Here is a 23,137-nt window from a genome sequence, read left to right as displayed (position 1 = left end):
TTTCATCATATTTTCGGAAACTCAAAATTTCATCAAGGCTGAACCGGTTAAGTATCAAAAAACAATTACAATAGGATATAACCCCCTTTTTTAGTATAATAATACATGGTCAGGTGGGGTACTCGAACCTACACCAACTGGCAAGTCTGTATAGTCGGCGGTACCGTAGCTTAGGCTACTCGGCACTCTTCCTTATTTTATATACATTTATACTCTTGTTTTATATGCATTTATGCAGTTGTTGAACGTGTTTTAGGCTCTTGCATCGTCGCGATGAAACTTTTTTCCCTTTTTTTTCAGGAAAAGTCTCAAAAAATGTTCAAGTTCAAACTTTTTGTGCGGTTTGATTAATGATTTTTTTTTCAGTTCACCTCAAAAACTTCTTTTTTTTGAAAGGAAGGCCAACCCTACTATCGAACAGCAAACGTGTGAAGGTTTTAAAACGTTAACAACTTCTAGTTTCGAAAGTGGAGTTTACTTATCAGATTTCCTTGCGAAACAAAAAGCTAGTCTGTGGATTCAGTTTTCTCAACTTGATTTCATTTCAACAAAACTTTGTCAATTGTGAATTGTTCTAGAAGTTCAAAAAGCTTTCAGGCTATTAAAAGTTTTCTGGAAAAATTCGAAAAAATTTCTGCTTATTTGCTTTCTCTGAGTCTTTCCCAACCAACTGCCTGTTTGCTATGTTTATTAAGATAATTATTATAATCATGAATTGCTTGTAAAATTTAAAGAGCTGTAAGGACCTATAACTTTTACTCTGAAATGAAAGTTCTGAAAGAAAATGTTTTTTTTTTCAGAAAACAGGCCAATTTTCATTCTTTTTCCTTGCATTCATTGACTCCTTCCCAACGCTCTGTTGGCTATTTTTGCGGCTTTAATGAAAACTGAATCACAGATGGAAGATCTTTATTGTTCCTAACAATGGAAAAAGGGGGAGGAACTTTGTTTTCGGGTTGTGTCTTTTAGTTTACCACGCTGAATCAAGTATCACAAATATTTATCAGAATGGGTCGATTGATTTTAGTTTTTCCACGCAAAATCAGGCACAACAAATGATTATCGCAATGATTCAAATGATATGTCATATTAAAGCCCTTTCGATCCTGATTTGATCGACATTAAAAGTTTTCAAAATTTTTTTCTCAAGGTTGAGAGAAACCAGTTTGAAATTGTTGATTTTTGGTCTATTTACGAACTAATATGGTGTGAGCGTGTAGTTTGGGGAGTTTCTTGTCACCATTTTGTAAACAAATGCTAAAGTTCCGCAAACATTTCTGCAAAAAAACTTAAAAAGTTTTATTTTTTCTCATTTTTTTGTTTTTCTAATCAATTTTCTTCAAAAATTGTTTTCGGAATGGCCTTCATCACTATTACTGTCAAATATGCCTAAGTTATATTTTTTGTTCAGATCTTTTTATCACACCATGCAGAAAAAACGACACTAATTTGAAAACGAAACTAATTTTTATAAGACTGAGGTCGGAACATTCTGTGCTACTTGCACAGTAACCGGCTACCCTTGTTGTGATATGCACTGATTTTTCGTACAGCGTTTTAAAAAAAATTAAATGGTTTGACACAAACTCAACCATATCAGAAAAAAATCCAACGAGCAACCTGCAAATTGAAAAAAAAAACAAAACAAAAAAAAATTGAATGCGAAGTCGATTCCCAAGACGCCTGACAATTAACTTCTATTTAAATAAACATTGTATGGAAAAGTTTTTGAATGGTATTTGCATTTTGGTTTTTTCTACGCGCTGGAACTTTTTAATTCTTTTAAATAGGACAGTAAATATTTAAAGATTTTAAGAAACAAGCTGAATTAGAATTTTAAGTTCAATTTCGTTCTTCCCATTGCTTTTTTGAAAACTGGAGGCATGTGTTATTTAACCTGAAGGTAGTTTTTTCTTAGAAAAATATCGGAAGTTGTATCGAGTCAGTGACAACATGATTATATCTATGCATGTTTCCAATACAGTGCGTACTGGAACCTGATCTAAACTACATTTTATGATTGGATAAATTAGATATTTTACCAATGTAAAGTATTTAATATTAACCAATCATGATCCATCTAACTAACAATCCACTTATTTGTAAGTGCTGAAATTACTTGTAATTTCAGCACCAGAGAGATTTGAATTTAACTTAGAAATTAGTTGAACTCTCCCGAGTACTTCAGCAGCCGCAATAAACCAGTATACCCTAGATCTATTGAGCCTAGCAGAGACTAGTTAAACAACCTGAGACTAGACAGTATAAGAGTAAGATTAGGATCGGTATTAGACTAAGAAGTTGCACGAATCTATCCGGCCGAAAATAAGATAGCGTGACGAGCAGACGGTGTACCCTATCCGAAATTACTCTATGAGTTATACCCATCGGTCCTAACTCATCTGGTGCGACCATAAGTCTCGAACAAGACCTTAATAGCTTAGAATTAACCAATAATAGAATTTAGACAAAACATTTACAAAATGTTATACGACAATAATTTAATCGAAATGTCTCTACGACTCAATAGATCAGAGTGATATTCCGAACGATAACAGAACTACCCGGAATTGGAAGAAGACCTCGAACCAGAGACGACATACGACAAAGCAGAAACTTACCATATAGTTATATGATAGTTCGGCAAAAGCCAGAACAAACTTTTGTATTTAGAATACTACTAGCAATGAATTTAGATTTTCATTTGCAAACATAAAATTTTGAAGTCAATCTTCAAAATCATTTCAGGCGCTAAACAAAATTATTAATATACAATAACGATTGATAAAAAGATCTCAGATCGTTTTCCTAAATTCTGCAGTAATATACAAAACATGTTTGAAAAATATTTATTGAAAAATAAAAATAAAAATTAGTAGCATGACAATAAACGGTTAGTAATTATAAATCATCCTGTTGTTCCAGCTTCATCGCCTAAACATAACAGCATTCATAAGCTCACTAATATCATAAAAATACTAAATCTATTCTTTACACAAATTTAAAACATTTTAAACTTAAATTCACTTAATTTTAAAATCAGATCATCAAGGCTTATCCTTGGATCTTAAATCATTTTCTATTTAATTAAATTTAAAACTTGATCATCAAGGCCTATCCTTGGATCAAAAAGAACAACTTTGTTCTCCCCCACCCACTTAACTAGTGTCTAACGACCTCAAACGTCGATTCACTATCCAACCCTTTCTAAAAACCCAGGACTAATAGAAATTTTTGAACAAAACTAATCATTCAAATTAGGATAAACAGTGAAGAACTTCGGTTATTCATCCTTCACTTGATCCCCCCTCTTACCAGACCCAGGATAAATCTTAAACTTAGTAAGTTTAAAATAGTATCTAACGAACTACTCGCGTTCTAATTATACCTGAACCTTGTGGATCGATTTACTATTCTCCAACCCTGAACACAATCACTACCCTTAAGTAAGATTAAGTAAGTTAACACCTTAGCTTATACTATCCACGAGAAAGTATAAAATCATTCTTCGGAATCGATATACTTTTCTCCCCAACCCTGAACAAACAGACCCAGGTTAGGCTAACAAAAAAATCGTAAGGACTAACAGTTTAAGCAAATAGAAATCATTTAACAACCTTTTGCATCCGTCATCCTAAACCTTATGTCATTTAAAAACCTAGGAAATAAACAAACAATCGTTTTACACAATTGTGAAATAGATAATAAAAAATACGACCTTGTAATCACACCTCATACACAAACAGTTGGATACATTAGAACAAAACGACAAACATTAAAGAGAAAAATAATAACTAAACAAAGACAAATAACACGAAAAAGATTTTCAAAAAATCGAAACGCATTTTCAGAATCAGAAACCAACAGTTTAGACGAACTTTATAAACTAAAAGAATCAATAGATAAAAATTGCCCAATTCACGATCAATTATATTTCTCTGACTCAGAAACAACTTCAAATTCATCAAAAAGAGGAAAAAGAAGAATAAAAAAGCAGTATAAACACAAACCAGTACATTTATACAATTGGAATCAACCAATTAGACACATTGATAATTACATATTAACAGTCATCGAACGAAAAAATGAGCTCAACGCACACCCCAGGTGAAGAAAGTCCAGATGATGATGATATTTTCCCCTTTATCGTAGATGCAACCACTGATAGCGGACAGCATATATTCTGCAAAAATTTACTCTTAAATTTGTTTGAACCCGGAATCAGTCCATGTAAAACAGAGTTCCCAGATGTAAAAATCAAAAGACAAATTATCGATCACTATCTAAAAGATATATGTAACCTAACACAACAATACGGAATCTACTCCATAGAATTCAGCTCACCAAACCAGAATCACAGTAAATATATAATTCAAACAGACGACCTTGATTTAGAATTCTCAAAAGTATTCTCAGAATATATAAAAAGCATCCAATATCATAACTCACAAAGAGCAAACTCCATATTCACCAATGAAGTTTTTGCGATAATATATAGTTATATCTCGATATTAGAAAACGAAATTCAGATACCAAATGTCTCACCGACAGAAACATCTAAACATATAAGAGTACGACATGAAATCACACTACTCTCTAGTTTTCTAAATATAATTAAAGAAAATTTCACGAAAGATGAAGTTTCACAACATACAAAACACGACTTACAAAAAATCTTGGCATGGTTCATAATAGATTATTTCACACATAATATTGATTTAATTTCACAAGCAAGAAAAAATTTTAGACCCCAAAACTCAAACGATGATACTGCCATCACAGAACAATCAGACTATGTTTGGGACCCCGAATGGTCTCATCCCGCATCCATAAACTTCCCACAATCAATCTCAAGTCAAGCAATAAGTACGATATCTTATGTAAGAGATTATGTACGAGTAATACCATTAACCATTGATGCAACACCATTAAACTATAATACATTTTTACCCGATATGCAAAATAATAGTTTAAACTCTACAGTCATACACAATGAAAACCTCAATGGAACTAGGAATCTTACTCAACAAGATATCCAGACACCATCACACTTCATAAATGAAGAAATCGTACACACAACAACTACACAACAAAGTATTTCACCAATACGTCCAAACTTAACAACACCAAGAAATACAAATTCTTCACAAACACAGGTAACATTACAATCAACCGTTAAACCTTCGGTTGCCCCAAAATATTCACACATGGATTACCAAACATACAGACCCATGACAATACCGCCAAAAACACGCAAAACGTTCACTAGAAACAACTTTGCAGACCATAATTATAATTACACACATCCATCAAAAACAAATTATCAACCACGAAAAAATTTTAGTAATTATACAAGATCTCGAAACTGGGATAACCCAATGGCACCACCTAATTCAGTAAATTTCCAAACAAATTTACATCCTCCACAGGATCGTAGTGAAAACTATCCATTTTTTCAACAAAATAAAAATAAAAAACAAACATCTTATCAAATGGATTACTTATCCTCAGATGATGATTTCTTACAACCAGATATATTTACACCCTATAATCAAGAATATCGTGGACAAGGAATACAGAAACCACATACATATCATAGAAATTTTTCTCCACAACCAATAGATACACAAATTCAACAACCAATTCAACAACAAAACCCAAATAATAAATCTTTTCAACCAATTCAGCAACAAAACCCAATGATTGCAAACTCGTACCAACCAGCACAAATGCAAAATGAAATACCACTCCCATATTATCTTCAACAACACGAAATAACAAGAAATCAACTTTCAAATTTTTCTCAAATGCCAAATGCAGCAGAATCATTACAAATGACGATGAATCCATACCTTATGGGTGGATCATCAATAACATCAAATAAACCTTTAATGGTATTCACAGGAACAGACCCTGAATATTCTGTAGAAGACTATTTAAATGCAGTCACAGCAAATTTGATTTTAAATATAGGACCTGAACCAATTAATACGCCACTACATCAAAACTGGATACATCGACGCACAGCGTTAATACAAACAACTCTAGATGGCGCAGCCCAAAAATGGTTTTCAGTATTGCCTATAGAAATAAAATCAAATTGGAAAAGATTTACACAAGAATTTTCAAAAATGTTTGACTCCGAAAGAAACAAACAACAACAAAGAGTTTTATGTAATGAAATTCGCAGATTACCAAACGAAACCATCAAGCAATTAGCAGTACGAATCGAAACACTAGTTCGAAAAGCATATTCATTAAATACACATGACTATAAAAACACAAAGATGACAGAAATCTTAATGATGACCTTAACACCACAATTAAGGAAAATAGCAATAAAAAAGAGAGCATCCCATCCTTCGTCAATTCGAGAACCCGATTTAGATTTTCGAAAACTAGTAGACAAACTAGAACAAGCAGAAATCACAATGAAACTCGAAGAAACGGAAAATCTGAAATTACAATACGTTAACAGAATTGAAACAGCTTCCACAAATATAAACAATATACAAGAATCAGATACAGATCTCGTTGAAAAAATCACTGAAATACTCAACATTTACGAAAAACACCCAAACTTTAAAGGCAAACCATCCTTCAAAAAATGGTGTAATTATTGCCGACGATACGGACATAGTATTTCTGAGTGTAGACAAAAACAGCAAGACAATCAAAATAAACCTCAAAAATATAAAGAACCAAATAAATCATTCTATCAATACATGAAAAAAGATCAAAATCTACCGAACAAAACAGTCTACAGCAACAACAGTTCAGGAAAACCACTCCCGAACAATACAAATTATACAAGAAATCAATCACCATATAACTCAAGTTATAGAGGAAGATCACCAGAACGAAGAAACACGCATAATTCATCACAAAATCACTACAATAGACCAAATAGTCGAAATAACTACTCCAGATCACATTCAAATACACAACGATTTGTTTCTAGATCTAATTCCCAATCAAGAAACAATTATTATCCAAACAATCAATCACGAAATTCATCATACAATAGGAATAGAAACTACTCAAATAATCGGAATAGAAGTTATTCAAACAACCGAAACCAGAATTACCCGAACAATCAATCAAGGAATAACTCATATAATAGATCGAACTATAACAGACCAAACAATAATTACCAAAACAGATCGCGAAATAATTCACAAAATCGACACTCAAGTTATAATAATCGTTATAGAAATTATTCCCAATCACCACACCGGAATAATAATAACTATAATAATTCTAATAATCGCCACAGAAGTAGTACACCTAAACATCAAAGACATATTAATCAAGTACAATCTAATCCAGAAACAACATCAGACCCTCCAGGTATTGATGACGCAGTAACTGATACGTTACAACTCAACCAAATAAACTGTGAATCATCAGATTCAGAAAGCGATGCAGAAAACACTCTCTCCATCAACATGATAAAAGTCGAAAATGACTATGAACCTGTTATATATGAAGAACTTTTTTCATCACACATATATGAAAATCAATCAGAACTCCTTCACAATTATTATATTGAACCCGTCCATTCCACACCGACGACACAAAAAACTAATGAAATTAACACTACAAACCAACCCAATGAGAAAGAAAAAACAAAATGCTTGAATACAAATCACATCTATCAAAACATACAAAAAGAACAACCCAAAGAAAAAATTTGGACAATACCATTTCTTTTGGAAAGCCCAAAAAGCAAAGAATTTCAACCACCAGATCTTGAAATTGATTTTTTAATTGATTCAGGAGCAGAATCAAATATAATAAACATTCCCACATGGAATGAGATAAAAACCTTACACCCAAAGCTAACACCTCTTGAAACCTCCAGCAAGTTAGCAACAGCACAAGGATCAACATTAATAAACTACGGAAAAATTCAATTATTTCTTCTCCCCACAAGAACAATGGAGCAAAACAAAATTTTAACCAAACCATTTAAACAAATATTCCATATCACTGATATTAAACATAATATCATTGGAATACCATTTATCTCTAAATATATACCAACAATCAACATCTTGAATAGTAAAATATTAATCAAAGATAAATATACAAAAACAAAAGACACATCCCTAACATTTTTTCAAAGATTAAATAAACAACCACCATTTTTTTCAAAATTTTACCCAATATATAACCAACAAAGAAAACACTTGAAACCACTATCAGGAAACATCTATAATTTTTCAATCAAACAAGTTCACCAATATGATAAAAAACAAAATAAACAAAAATTTTATATGTCAGATTTTGAATTCAAACCTATTCACAAGTTTTTCAAAATCACAATCTCATCAATAAAATATTTGAAAAACTCGAATTCAGATATTATTTCCTTACATGTATACAACAATACACCTTACCAAGTAACATTACCTTTAGGACTTTTAGGCTATTGCGAAACCAACGCTACAATATTACCAATACACGAAAAAGCATATCGTGTAAAAAATATACTCCAATTACTAGATATTTGCCAATCCACAATCCTTAATGAAGAATTATCTATAAATAATATAATAAGTAACGAAAACAGAAATACGGATTATTTCACAAAAACCCCATATTTCAAACCTACATTCAACATAAGTAACTACACAGAGAATCAACAGAAATTTTTAACAATGTTTAATTTCCAACATTCACAAATAACACAAGACGAATTTGAAAAACTAGCAAAACAGCTAATTAAATATTCATCAGTCTATGCAACATCCAAATTTGATGTTGGCAAAATCAGCTCATCACTACATCTCCCATTAAAACCAGACGCAGTTTTCAAAAAACAAAGAGCAAGTAAAGTACCAATTCACTTACACGATAAAGTGAACAGATTACTCGACATTTTAGAACAATACAACATTATATCACCAGTAAACAAAGAGGAACAACCAAAAGGCAACACATTTATCAACCCTGTTATCATTCTAGCCAAAGGAGAATCATTAAAAATTGTTCTCGATGCTAGATACCTCAACTCACTAATAGATGAATCAAAGTGTAATTGGCCCATTGAACCAATACAAGTTATTTTAACAAAAATAAACGGAAAATACTTTACCACCGCCGATATGAATAGTGCATATAATCAAATGCCATTAGTTGAACAATCACGACGCTTAACACAATTTGTTATTGGAAATCAACAATACGAATTCAACCGCTTATTCTATGGAATATCCATAGGACCAGCAGCATTTTCACTCCTTCACAATTATTATATTGAACCCGTCCATTCCACACCGACGACACAAAAAACTAATGAAATTAACACTACAAACCAACCCAATGAGAAAGAAAAAACAAAATGCTTGAATACAAATCACATCTATCAAAACATACAAAAAGAACAACCCAAAGAAAAAATTTGGACAATACCATTTCTTTTGGAAAGCCCAAAAAGCAAAGAATTTCAACCACCAGATCTTGAAATTGATTTTTTAATTAATTCAGGAGCAGAATCAAATATAATAAACATTCCCACATGGAATGAGATAAAAACCTTACACCCAAAGCTAACACCTCTTGAAACCTCCAGCAAACTAGCAACAGCACAAGGATCAACATTAATAAACTTAAGGCAACACATTTATCAACCCTGTTATCATTCTAGCCAAAGGAGAATCATTAAAAATTGTTCTCGATGCTAGATACCTCAACTCACTAATAGATGAATCAAAGTGTAATTGGCCCATTGAACCAATACAAGTTATTTTAACAAAAATAAACGGAAAATACTTTACCACCGCCGATATGAATAGTGCATATAATCAAATGCCATTAGATGAACAATCACGACGCTTAACACAATTTGTTATTGGAAATCAACAATACGAATTCAACCGCTTATTCTATGGAATATCCATAGGACCAGCAGCATTTTCAGCTTTTATGAGCAAAATTTTTCGACCACTAATACTCAAGAAAAACGCAATCACCTATTTAGACGATGTCTTTATGCAATCACAAACAAAAGAGGAAATGTTCAATGTTTTAGAACAATATCACCAAATACTTCAGAACGAAAATCTGAAGGCCGCCCCCGATAAATCACACTTCTTTTTGACAAAAGTTAAATTCTTAGGGCATAATATAGAAAGAAAAACAATCACTCCATTGAAATCACGTATAGACGCTATTCAAAAACTCCAACCACCAACAAATAAAAAGAAAATCCAAGAATTCCTTGGAATGTTAAACTTTTTAAGCAAATATGTTTACAAAATGCAATTATATCTACGACCCTTCTATAACATACTTAGACAACAAAATAATTTTGAATGGAATATAGAACATCAAGCACGATTTGAAGAAATTAAAAAGCTTCGAACTGAATAAATTTCAAACACAATTCCAGATTCAAATCAACCATTTTATGCAATGTGCGATGCTTCGAACTTTGGCATCGGCGCAGCATTATTACAATCACATAATAGTACAAATAAAATGAACCTCATATCAGCAAATTCTCGATTATTCACTCAAGCAGAACTACGACTCTCAACTCTAATGAGAGAATGTACAGCCATAATATATACACTAACAGAATATGAATTTCTGATACTTGGATCAAAACATCCCACAGTTCTATTCACAGACCATAAACCAATCATCTTTCTTTTTACACAAAAGTCTAATCCAAACCACCGAGTTTATAGATTTCAACTCATTTTAATGAAATTCCCAAACTTACATATAGTTTGGACCGCAGGAAAAAATCTTGCATTACCAGACACCTTAAGTCGAAATACGCCACCTGAATTACTTACACGAAAAACCACAGTTGAAATACCCAAAAACATTAAATTCTACCTTGCAGAAAATGAAACATCACCCCGATTGGAATGCAAATATGCAGTAAAAACTGACGTTGAACAATCACAAATAAATAATTTACAACAATTCCCACTTTATTTAGATTGTCAAAATAATCACTATGAAGTTGATCTACTTGGAACATCAACTTTTAAACCAATCCCATATTCACAATGGATAAAAAACAACACCCAACAAAAAAGAATAAAACAACACCCGCCTAAAAAAGACCATTTTCCACTAATTGAAAAAGAAAATCTGACTGATAAAATAAACTTATCAGGACCACAAACAAACGATTCAAAATACACAATAAATCAAGTTTTTGACCTCCATGACCCACTTGACACAATACCCTTATCTAAATTAGAAATCGAAAACATTTTTCTCTCCCCAACAGAAACAATTACAATTTCAACACTGAAACAATATCAAAACCTTGACCCAGTAATTCGACAACTGAAATCATGGCACAAATATAAAACTAAACCTATCAAAGCAGATTCAACTATTCTAGGAAACAAAACACTCCTCAGATATTTTCGAAAATTCAACAATACAACAATTAACGAAAACACAGACCTTCTAGAATACAAACTAAATGAATCTACAGTTCCCTGTCTCCCTTTAAGTATGATTCTTATAGCTTTTAATATTTCACATACACAAAATATTAAAGGACACTCTGGATCAGAAAAAACATATTCAAATTTTATACAAAACTTTTATTTCCCAAATGCACCAATTTGGATAAAAGTACTATGCAATGACTGTATAGTATGTCAACTAAATAAACCTTACCCAAATCAAAAACAAATAGCACAAAAACAAGATTTTAAAGGACAAAGTTTGTACTTTAATCATCGTATCTCATTTGATACCAAAGGACCAATTTCACCCTCATCCGAAGGAAACTCCTACATTATGGTAATTGTTGACGCATTTACACATTATGTAGCACTTAACCCAGTACCACATTGTAACGCTTATTACGCTTACACAACACTCTATGAACACTGGATAGCAAAATTCGGACTACCAGAAATTTTAGTTACAGACAACGGTACAGAATTCATAAATAATGAAATCATCACACTATGTCATTTATATAACATTAAACACAAACCACGTACATCTCACGCACCTTGGACAAACGGCTTAGTCGAAGGTATGAACCGTTCATTACAAGAATATCTCAGATGTATCATCAATGGAAATGATACAAGATATACCGAATGGTCAGCAGATGTAAAACTATTTCCCTTAGCATATAATTCACAAATCACGACAACTTTAGGAATGTCACCATATGAAATGGTTTTTAACCAAAAGCCACGCAAACCAATAATGTTTACAGCAAACTCTCATAAAAACGCACAAGATTATTGTCAACCAAATAAAGACTCAATTTGTTATAACCTACCATTACATACACACGATGAAGATCATTTTCATCACCCACAAATTCTTAAATTAGCCTCCGGTACACACACCGAATGGATTTTAAACAGAGATAAAAAACACAATGAAATTTACCAAAAGGTAACAAAAAAGTTGTTACAAAGGCAAAATATTAATGAACAAATAAATTCACGCTTTACACCAGCCTCCGATTTAAAAATTGGAACATTTGTTTTAATACCCAATTTTAATACTCAAAAAGGAATTTCAAAAAAGTTACAACCCCTTCGTAAAGGACCATACCAAATAATTGCAAAACCCACTGATGTCACATATAAAATCACCGACTCAGATAAAAAAGAAATCGTTCAACACCGAAATAACCTATTACCTTATTATCCAAAAGAATACGCACTCCGCGAACTAACTCAATTATATTCTTTTACAGGTTTAAAAGTTATTCAAAATAACCCACATACAAACAACATAACAAAGGAACAAAATGATATTCACCTCGGAAATCAAAATACAAAAGCAAACACCACAAAAAACAATACAAAAAATCTCGATCAAAATACATCTCAAAAAGAAAGAAAAAATAGAAAAATGACAGAACAAATAATACCCCAAAAACAAATCGACAAATCAGAACATAGAGAGTCTTCACGACTTAGAAATCAACCACGTAAAAATTATAAAGTATTCATCCCACAATCTAAAATATTAAAGAAAGTTGAATTTCAAAAACAACCTTAAATTCTACATTTAAAAATCTTTGCACCTCTGAAACATTTCACACTTTCATTTTTCAAGATAACATGCTGATAAACACGCAGCGATTCTAGTTCAAAATTAGCCAATAGGATTCATCCAATCCGTCACCTTCTATAACTTTAACACAAACCAACTAGACGAAAAATATTAAACTCCAGGCATATCTATAACTATAACTCTACGACCTCCAGGTCAAAAATAAGCAAACCACTCCAACTTGACAACTAAAATAAATATCACCATAATATCATAACCCTCCCTTATCTAATAAACCAAAGATCAACAATATTTCCCCAACTCAGCCCTCAAATACCCCCCAAACAAATATGTTAAATTAGTCTAAAGTAAAAGAACGACCATTTTATTTAGCCTAAAGTATAAAAATCTCAAAAATACCCCAGATCATTTGACAAATGAAAATAAAGACAAAGAAGACCTCCCGATCACCATAAAAATTGCCCCCAACAATTTTTTACGAAACTCAACCCACTTGTCAAAAAACTAATAAATAATCCGACCACACTTGAAAATTGCCCCAAACAACAAAAAATATTCGATCACGAAGCCATTTCTTAAATGCTCTTCTATCAAACAGTCACTAAAATTATCACAAACCTCAAACAATTTTTTACGATACTTGAAACTTTCATAATATTTCTTTTTGATATCCTTGAATCTTTTCTAATACTCTTAATCATTTTTTGTAATATTTTTTTAATTTTCTACACTATATTCGAACTATTTGTCCAACTTTCAAAAACCCTTGATTATATCCACAGGTACGATTTATAAAATTGTCTAAATGATACGAACTATTTTCAGTAGAACTGATATTTTTCTACTATTTGTAATTTTCATAACATTTCTATCATCCCTCATTTTGACTATATGCAAATGTATAAAGAAAGCAATCATCACATTCGCTCTAGCAACAATCCTCCTAATTCTTTTCTTAGAAGAATACTTTAATAAACATTAACTTTTTCAATAAAGAATAGACCAAAAAGCTATCAAAAATTGCTACCCAAAAGTCACCAAGTCAGTCTTCACCGACATCATCCCAAGATAACCCAACAACACCTTCAACTACCAATAATCCTCAAACATCTACACGAATTTCCTTTCAAGATAACCCATACACTTTTGAAGAACGACACGCTCGTTTATCAGAACCACTAGAACCAGTTCAACGACAAGCACCTCTAAGCGAACCAACATATAACTTATACCCAACACTACCACAAGAATTAAGTAGAATAAGAAATCCGAGTCAAAACCAAAATACAGTCGAAATAAATAGACAAATTATACATCCTCGACGGAACAGAAATTTTCTAACTCCCCGAGTTCATTTTGATATACCTCAATCCCCATCACAAAACACTCCAGAAAACCCCATTGGTATATTAGCAGAAACCCCTACGCTTCTTTCACAACGTAGCACCTCAAGCCTACCATCAGATTACTTAGGTTCAACACCAACATCTGAACAAATACGTGAAAATCCCTTTAACCCCCCAAACCAGGCATCACGACTACCATATTGGACAACACATTCATTTACACAAGGTGAATTAAATTTAGTCAATGATCCAATAGATATTTCTACGGATACAACAACATCCTCATCACTACCAGAAACATTATCACTACCATCAACACCATCAATAAGCCAGATTTCACCACCACCTTTTAACTTAAATTTTCCAAATAATCTCGACGCCAGATATCGAGAACAATCATCAACAAATATTCCTTTAAGACTAGATTGGAATACATTTACAGCCCCTCCACCATTATTTGGACAACATCTAGAAAGTAATCGCCTCCACAACTGGGAACTTAATAGATTACAATACCGACAAGACATTCACGACGATATCCGTGATCACAATATCCAAATACTCCAACAAAACAGTTTACAATTAAAGTTTGAAATCACAGTTAAATTAAACAACATTACTCAACATCCCTACCCATTAAACCCACCAAACATAACAGCTCAATCACTACCACCACCATTTATAACCACTGAAGTAATATATAAATACGACAGATATACCAAAAACACAATTGGTTACATCACATTTTATAACCCATACTCAGGATTATCATACACATGTATATTCTAAAATTATTAATTTTTCTCCGACTCCTTTTTCTAGTAATTTCAAATCAAAACATAAACCCTTCTCCCCGCACAGGACCCCAAGATTTATTAGTAACACATTACGATTGTGAAGAAAACGAACAAAAAACACTACACAAGTATGCAATAAATCAAGTATCACAGTGCGAAACAGAACCCCAAGCCATAGAAACTACAAATGTCATAGCAACACTTTATTCAAAAGCCCGAGCAACTACAGTTATAGGATATAAATTCACAGCAACATTTTCTGAAAAGAAAGTACATTGTTCACAAGTCTCAAACGGAAATAAAAACCGACTTGACCATGAATCATTCTACCAGAGTATCATAGAACGACTTTTACATCTCAATCCCGAAGATTGTAAAAACGAGTTACTCCGACTAAACATCACAAAAAATAAAAACAAAGATAGAAATTTAGTATATTTCCAAGTTTTTTCAGATTCTGTACATCAAGCAGAACTTGAAAGATATCAAGGACATATAAAATTAGATGAAAAATACCCATACACTGGCGCACACGGACGATTAACCTATGACATACACGATAAACACTGGATACCACACATTGGTATAAATGACCCATCAAACTGCAAAGCAAACACAAAAAATAAAGGATACCAAGAAATAATGTTTTTCGATTGGAAAATACAACTCGAAAAAATACAACTCACACGAGATTTATCAGACAACACAATGATTTATCAAGGAATTAGATTACCTTGTAAAAACGACCAAGGTTATTGCGACCCTACAACCAGAACACAAGCAACAATTGTTTGGTTCCCCGAAGACACATGTACAACATTTCAAGTAGCAAAAATACACGCTCGTATGATAAAATTTCACGAAAAATATTTTATACAATCAATACCATATGAACAAGTAAATCCATTACGAAAAATAAGTTCTAATTTTCGAAACATTCATAATATAGAAAATAAATTAACACGTTTTCAAATATATCAAGAAACAGAACTTGCATGTAAATACAGAAACCCACTTCACAAAACACAATACTCTGAAATATTAGTTGAATACGAAAATGGATTCGACATGACCACTGGAAAAATAAAAGTCGACCCATACGCCACAAGTCATCCCCTAAACGAAGGAACATCATATATACCAGTTAATTTTCAAAAGAATACAGGTCAACCTGGTGGACATTTAAAACCCCAAAACGATCAAAGCACACGTTTACAAGAACTATCACTAATGAATAATACATATTTTGGTAATATCCACTATGATATTCACTTAGATATGAAACTAGACTACACGATTAGCCGAATTTTTCAAGAAATGTCACTCTCCGAATTAGAAACATTACACCAACTATGCGAATTAGAAAGAACACAAATATTACAATCACTTGCACTAGCAGTATTAAAAATACCCTACGCAGGATATTTACTATCAGGAAATAGATCAAATTTTTTAGACTATGAAGGAAACATCTTATGGTTTTATACTTGTACTAAAAAAGTATCATCACTATACGTTTTTGAAGATAAACGATGTTATAAAAGAATCCCTATCTTTTATAAGAATAAAGTACATTTCGTTGACACACTTTCACGAAGAACCTATTTCTGGGATACCGCAGTTCCATGTGGATCAGAAAATAGCCACAACGTAGTACAACTAAACCCTGATGAAGATAAATATTACCTTCTCACCCCATATCCCACATTAATGCAATCACTCAAAAAATTTTCACCAGAAAGCATTCGCGCTATCGCTCGAAACCCAAATATAGACTTACAATCAATAGGAATATACTCAAAATCAGATATTCAACATCACGTTAGAACACAACAATTCCAGGAATTATTAACACAAATGGACACAATACAAAGACAATCAATTGACCAAAACTTACGCAAACTTGCCGAAACCGCAGGATTTGCAGACATCTATACGCAAGACTATAGCGGATATTTTAAAGACATTAAAGATTATATATATCTAAACGGTGAAAAATACCGTCCCCAAGATATATCACCTATCAATATTTTTAGCTTTGTTACACTCAAGAATGAAATTCTTGATTTTCTAAGATGGCCCTACTACATCTTAGAAAAACTAACTATTTTATACGCAATGTTTAACTTTATTGGATTTCTTTTTTCACTCTTAAAAGGAATTTATAACACATGTGCTATACACACACAAGTCAATAGACAAGCAAGTCTAGCACGCATACTATTTGCAGGATTTTTTGGAATATTTTCTACATCTATAAACAAAATTCTTTTAGACGCACAAATAAAAGAATATAACACAAAAATAGCAACAAGACAGAACACATACGACGAAGAACATAACAATGCAGACACAATACCAACAGCACCACAGTTACCACCCCTACCACATAACCATCCATTATCCCTAGTCCCACGTAATTTTCGAAATTTAGCCATCACACATAATAATTTTAGACCAACCATATCACAAAGTCCCATCCAACATATAATGCCACACCACTCACAAGATGAAAATACTTATGAACAAATTATAGAACAACCCCATACCACCGCTTTTCAGTCTCAAAATAATAATTTTTTTAGCCCACGATGAGCCGACAACTTGGATCCCTACACCGATCAAATTCCCACCCAACCAACCTCACCACTCCAATCCCAATAATACCACTTTTTGCTTTTCCGCCACCCGATTTCCCATCCAGTAATGTAACATCCGGCATGAATTCCGATACTAATTCACACATCTCAGTTTTATACTCCATCTCACAACTCAATAACCCGAATATTGAAACCCCCGATGAATTTGCCGACTCCGAACCATCTCCATCAAATAATTTTCACACCAATCCCTTAAATTTTTCCCAACCCCCTTTTCAACCCATACTACCAAATAACCCTGACCCAACCAATTCTACACCCTCTTATGCTTCCCAAGTCACTCCAACCTACTCCTCACTTCACTCAAACCAATCATCTCATTCTTCAGACACCCCCCGAATCTCCCCAGAACTAGATAATTTCATTACCCTACAACAACAATCCTATCACCTTGACACCCCAACCATAAACCAAATCTCATCCACAATAGATTCATCCAACCCTCCTACCCCTACACCCTCTTCAATTTATACTGATTCATTAGCACCATCATCCACAACTACTGTATCTTCACTCAACACTAATAGAGCTTACCGCACTTTTAAAAGGAAGTTCCCCAACCATCCTTTCCCAGCGAAACCAGGAACAGCCCGTGAATACATCAACCATCCACAACACACTAACACAAAAGAATTTTTAGCTATCACCTTACCCTCATTTCCACAATACACCTTAAACACCCCTCATGACACTAACGAGACACGTAACTTTGTAGACGAATACGTTTTAATGCCTACCCTTCCTTGGACCTCATATTATCACTTTACAAATCCCCTTTGCTTACCTTTATCTAACACTCATATCGATATAGAACGAAATAAGGACATGCTATATCGACTCACTACACCACTAACACCTAGACAATTTACTTACATTGGATACAAAAAATCACTAAAAACACACACTGCACCCCGAGCTAATGAATATACACTAGAATATTACGATCATAACATCATCAGAACTAACCAAGATCAATTCTTAGACGACGATCGCTTCGCTAACCCACAAATCACCGAGAAATTTTTCATTAAAACACCATATGTATTTACACTAAATATCTTCGATCGCAAGTTTGACCACATTATCTCAGAAGCACTAACAGACACGCAAGCCTACGAAAGTTTTAAAGAACGCTTCCAAATCTTTTCACTAACCTTTCATTTCCTTGCACCACATGAAAGAGATTTGCACTGCTCACACGATATTATGTTGCGCACTAAACAAACACACACATATACTTATTATCGTTTCATCCAAAATCACTTTGACCTACACACTCCCTCCAGACAACCACACCATCGTTTTCAATTCATCAATTCCAAATACACCTCACCATTCTTTCTTAACTTCACATATTGCATTAAAGATACTAACCTTGATGGTATTCTTCGAAATTATGATCCCATAACCCAAATGTATATCTTTTGTCCCATCACCAAGACCTTCAACGCAGAAGAATCCCGACCCTTCCTCATTCCACACGAGTTTGTACAACCTATAGAAATCCCCATTTTAGAATTCATCCATAACACTAAATTCAACCACAAATTATATAATCTAATCCAAAACACACCTCATGAATTTGCAGTTGGCACTGAAGAACTAACCACCATTAAGGCACTTCAATTGCTTTGGCCACTGCTTCAAACTAAAAATATCATCCGCATATTAGCCAAACTACTAACAACTTCAGATCTCATCCACGACATTTTCCCCCACGGTTTCTTCCCCGACGACTAACAGGTAAGTATGAATTATACATATTACTAATTAATTCAAATATTAGAAACTCACCATTCTTTATCCATGTTTTCTTTAGAATTCTAGCCTTCATCCTAGATCATCTGAAAAATTCACAAAAGAAAAATAAAAAATAGCAAACTTCTTCAAAACTGTTTAAGACCCTATTAATTTTTTGCACCAACAATTAAACAAATATAATACCAATGCAGTAAATTAATTTATAAATTTTTCCCCCACCAGCAGTAAATCTAATAATGATGAAAATTTGTAGCTTAATTTCCCCCAACAACTAGCAGTAAAATTAAAATTCTATGTAGTAAATTCATAAGAAGCAAAAGCAGTACTAACCTTTTGATATTTTCATTCACTCGCACAAGAATTCTATCCAAACTCGCACAGCTCGCCCACGAAGAATTGTTTAAAATAATGAATTTCAGTTTCAAGCTTTCACACTCGATAACTCTAACACAAGATAACACGTTTCAAACTTTCCTTTAACCCGGTTGGAATTGAATTATATACTAAACAAAACTAACCAATGCAGCTTACTAAACACCACAACACATAGCATAACAGCATGACTAAGAAAAGGAAACCAACGGTACCCAAACCGGATTAACCCAGTTTAAAACTGGATAATTTATTCTTTTGAAGACTATTATAAAGTCTAAGAAAGAAATAATAAAACACAAAAAAGTCGAAAGACAAACCCATACCACAAACAATTTGACTTTTGAAAAAAGGACACAACCAACAAAGCATAAGAAAAACCACAACAAACCCAACATAAAACGTTGTCACATAACAGGACCTCTCACAAAAACCGCATGCAATCATACTCCCACTCCTGGCCTAACCCACCAGGAAGGACGTCCTGAGCATGCTCTATAGCCGGCCTAACCCACCGTGCTACATCCACGCTTTGTGACCACACTCCTATTTTTAATAAGAGCTACTCAAGGGTGAGTAACTCTTCAAAATAACTGAACTAAAACAAAAAGCTTTTGTGAAAACAACTAACTAAAATCATAATTAAAAAATATTAAACTAATAAAAGTTTTATAAAATGTAAATTACATTATGCAATACATAGATCAGAATACAACACCAAGGACGAACATCCAAAGACAAAACGACCCTACTACACTCGAGAAAGAATGGCCAACTACAATCAATATGCCGCCCACAATCACAACTCAAAGGATTTAGAGTACGACTTGACTTCGCAGAAAAGGACTTCATTGAACTAGACCAATGACCACCTCGATGTTCAAGTATACGTACAGATCCGAGTAACCAGGCATCCCCACCACGCACAATCTCCACGCCATTCCCAGACAAGGTCAAACACAAAGAAGTTCTCACCAATGAAACAGAAAAACCTGACATAGCCAACCATTCTGAAATCAGATTTGAGTTTGTTGCGAAAACCCAGTCGTTGTCTTGAGAAGACACAATGATTGAATCTGGGACTTCTCTAATAAGAAAACCCAGAAGAAATAAGATGTTCGCCAAATACCAACGTCCATCATCCATCTTCGAATTGCAGAAAAACTATTCTAAAAAACTCTGTAAAACCCGGATGGGTGGAACCTGATCTAAACTACATTTTATGATTGGATAAATTAGATATTTTACCAATGTAAAGTATTTAATATTAACCAATCATGATCCATCTAACTAACAATCCACTTATTTGTAAGTGCTGAAATTACTTGTAATTTCAGCACCAGAGAGATTTGAATTTAACTTAGAAACTAGTTGAACTCTCCCGAGTACTTCAGCAGCCGCAATAAACCAGTATACCCTAGATCTATTGAGCCTAGCAGAGACTAGTTAAACAACCTGAGACTAGATAGTATAAGAGTAAGATTAGGATCGGTATTAGACTAAGAAGTTGCACGAATCTATCCGGCCGAAAATAAGATAGCGTGACGAGCAGACGGTGTACCCTATCCGAAATTACTCTATGAGTTATACACTTCGGTCCTAACTCACAAGCAAACTCTCAAGAGAGAATCGAGATAACGAAGTAACGAGCCAAATTAAACACGAAGAAAAAAGCAAAGAGTCAAGAAATATTCGAATGAAGCAAGCAAACTCTCAAGAGAAAATCGAGACATTGAAGCACAGAGTTGAATTAGAAACGAAGGAAGGAATCAAGGAGCCAAATTAAACCCGAACAAAAAAGCAAAGAGTCAAGAAATACTCGTATGAAGCAATCAAAGTGTCAAAAGAGAATTGAAAGAACGAAGTAACGAGTCAAATTACACAAGAAGCAAGGGATCAAGGAACCAATTTAAACTCGAAGAAAGGAAGCAAAGAGTCACCCACTTGATTTTGTAAAAATGAATGATTTGGCTTAGTTGGAAAAGAGTATAGGTAAACTATAAATAAGTTCTAAGATTAATTCATACCTCTCTCTTATTTGTTTAGGTGTCAGTGCTTGCACTGTGACAGTATTTATGCGGACAAGGCGGAGCTTTTTGAACACATGAAGAGAAAGCAGCATCGGAAGTTGAATGCGAAGAACACCATATACGACAAGTACTACATCATCAACTACCTGGTGAGTAACAACTGATTCTTCAGTCGAGGTCCCCCTCTTATGCCAAGCCTTTGAAAGTCGCTCCGCATGTCAATCCCAGACCCAAATTGCATACAGTCTCGACCTGGTTTGTAAAGACAATGCCGAAAATTGACAACATGTTTTAGCGATGTTAATGACCTTAATTTTTTTCATTTTGACGGAGTAAACTTAAGAGGCTCAAAATCATTATGACGTCAAAAGATTAACCTACTCATGGAAACCCCAGAGTTTCGACAGTATGAATCACTAAGACTTGACGATATTGCCAAAAATTGTGGATTAACTAAATCAGAAAACCAAATAAATTTGAAATTAAAGGCCAAACAGGGTCTTTTTAGAGCTTTAGAAAATGTTTTTGAGGTTTGGCTTTTTATTTATTTAAGTTCCGTTCTTTTTCTTTATTAAAATCACAACAAAATGCACTATCAAACAGCAAAATCATTAAGACCACGAAAAACACGAAAACCACGAATTGGGATTTAATTTCAATTTTCCTAGCGGAAGAAACACTTCATCCAATGATCCAATTTACATCATATAACTTCATTAAACTGCCCCAAAAACGAAAAAAATATGCGCAAGCTAACCACATGAACCGGTAAAAATGTCTTTGAGACAAATTGCTGTTTTTGGCGGTCAGCCTTTACCAAGGCTGAACCGAATTAGAACCAAAAAAACCATTAAAATAGGATATAACTCCCTTTTTTAGTATATTAAGACAAGGTCAGGTGGGGGAATCGAACCCACACCAACTGGCAAGTCTGTATAGTCGGCGTTACTGTAGCTTAGGACACTCGGCCATCCGTCCTCATTTTATATGATTTTATATGCATTTATACTTTTGTTATATATGCACTTATACTCTTGTTACATTTGCGTTGCAACATCCTCCCCCCCCCCCCCAGAAGAAGGGAGAACCGGAGCCAGCTTAACGGTCGGCCGAGTGACTTCACGGGTTGCGGTCTTAACAAGAGT

General features: G+C 33.6%; 2 protein-coding genes across 3 annotated transcripts in view; one reads left to right on the top strand and one right to left on the bottom strand.

Moving 5' to 3' along the window:
- LOC134844117 (c-Myc-binding protein-like) overlaps nucleotides 1-23,137 on the bottom strand; it is a 493,244-nt gene that overhangs the window by 218,258 nt on the left and 251,849 nt on the right. The gene's annotated exons all lie outside the window — the stretch shown is intronic.
- LOC134844822 (zinc finger protein 277-like) overlaps nucleotides 1-23,137 on the top strand; it is an 86,973-nt gene that overhangs the window by 13,773 nt on the left and 50,063 nt on the right. The window contains exon 7 of the mRNA XM_063861637.1: nucleotides 22,009-22,141. Within this exon, the coding sequence (XP_063717707.1) occupies nucleotides 22,009-22,141 (133 nt within the window). The remainder of the gene's footprint in view (nucleotides 1-22,008; nucleotides 22,142-23,137) is intronic.

The sequence above is a fragment of the Symsagittifera roscoffensis genome, chromosome 4 (genome assembly GCF_963678635.1).
Source record: "Symsagittifera roscoffensis chromosome 4, txSymRosc1.1, whole genome shotgun sequence".
Taxonomy (NCBI): domain Eukaryota; kingdom Metazoa; phylum Xenacoelomorpha; order Acoela; family Convolutidae; genus Symsagittifera; species Symsagittifera roscoffensis.
Note: the sequence above shows the minus strand (reverse complement) of the source record. Positions and strands in the feature narration are given on the sequence as shown.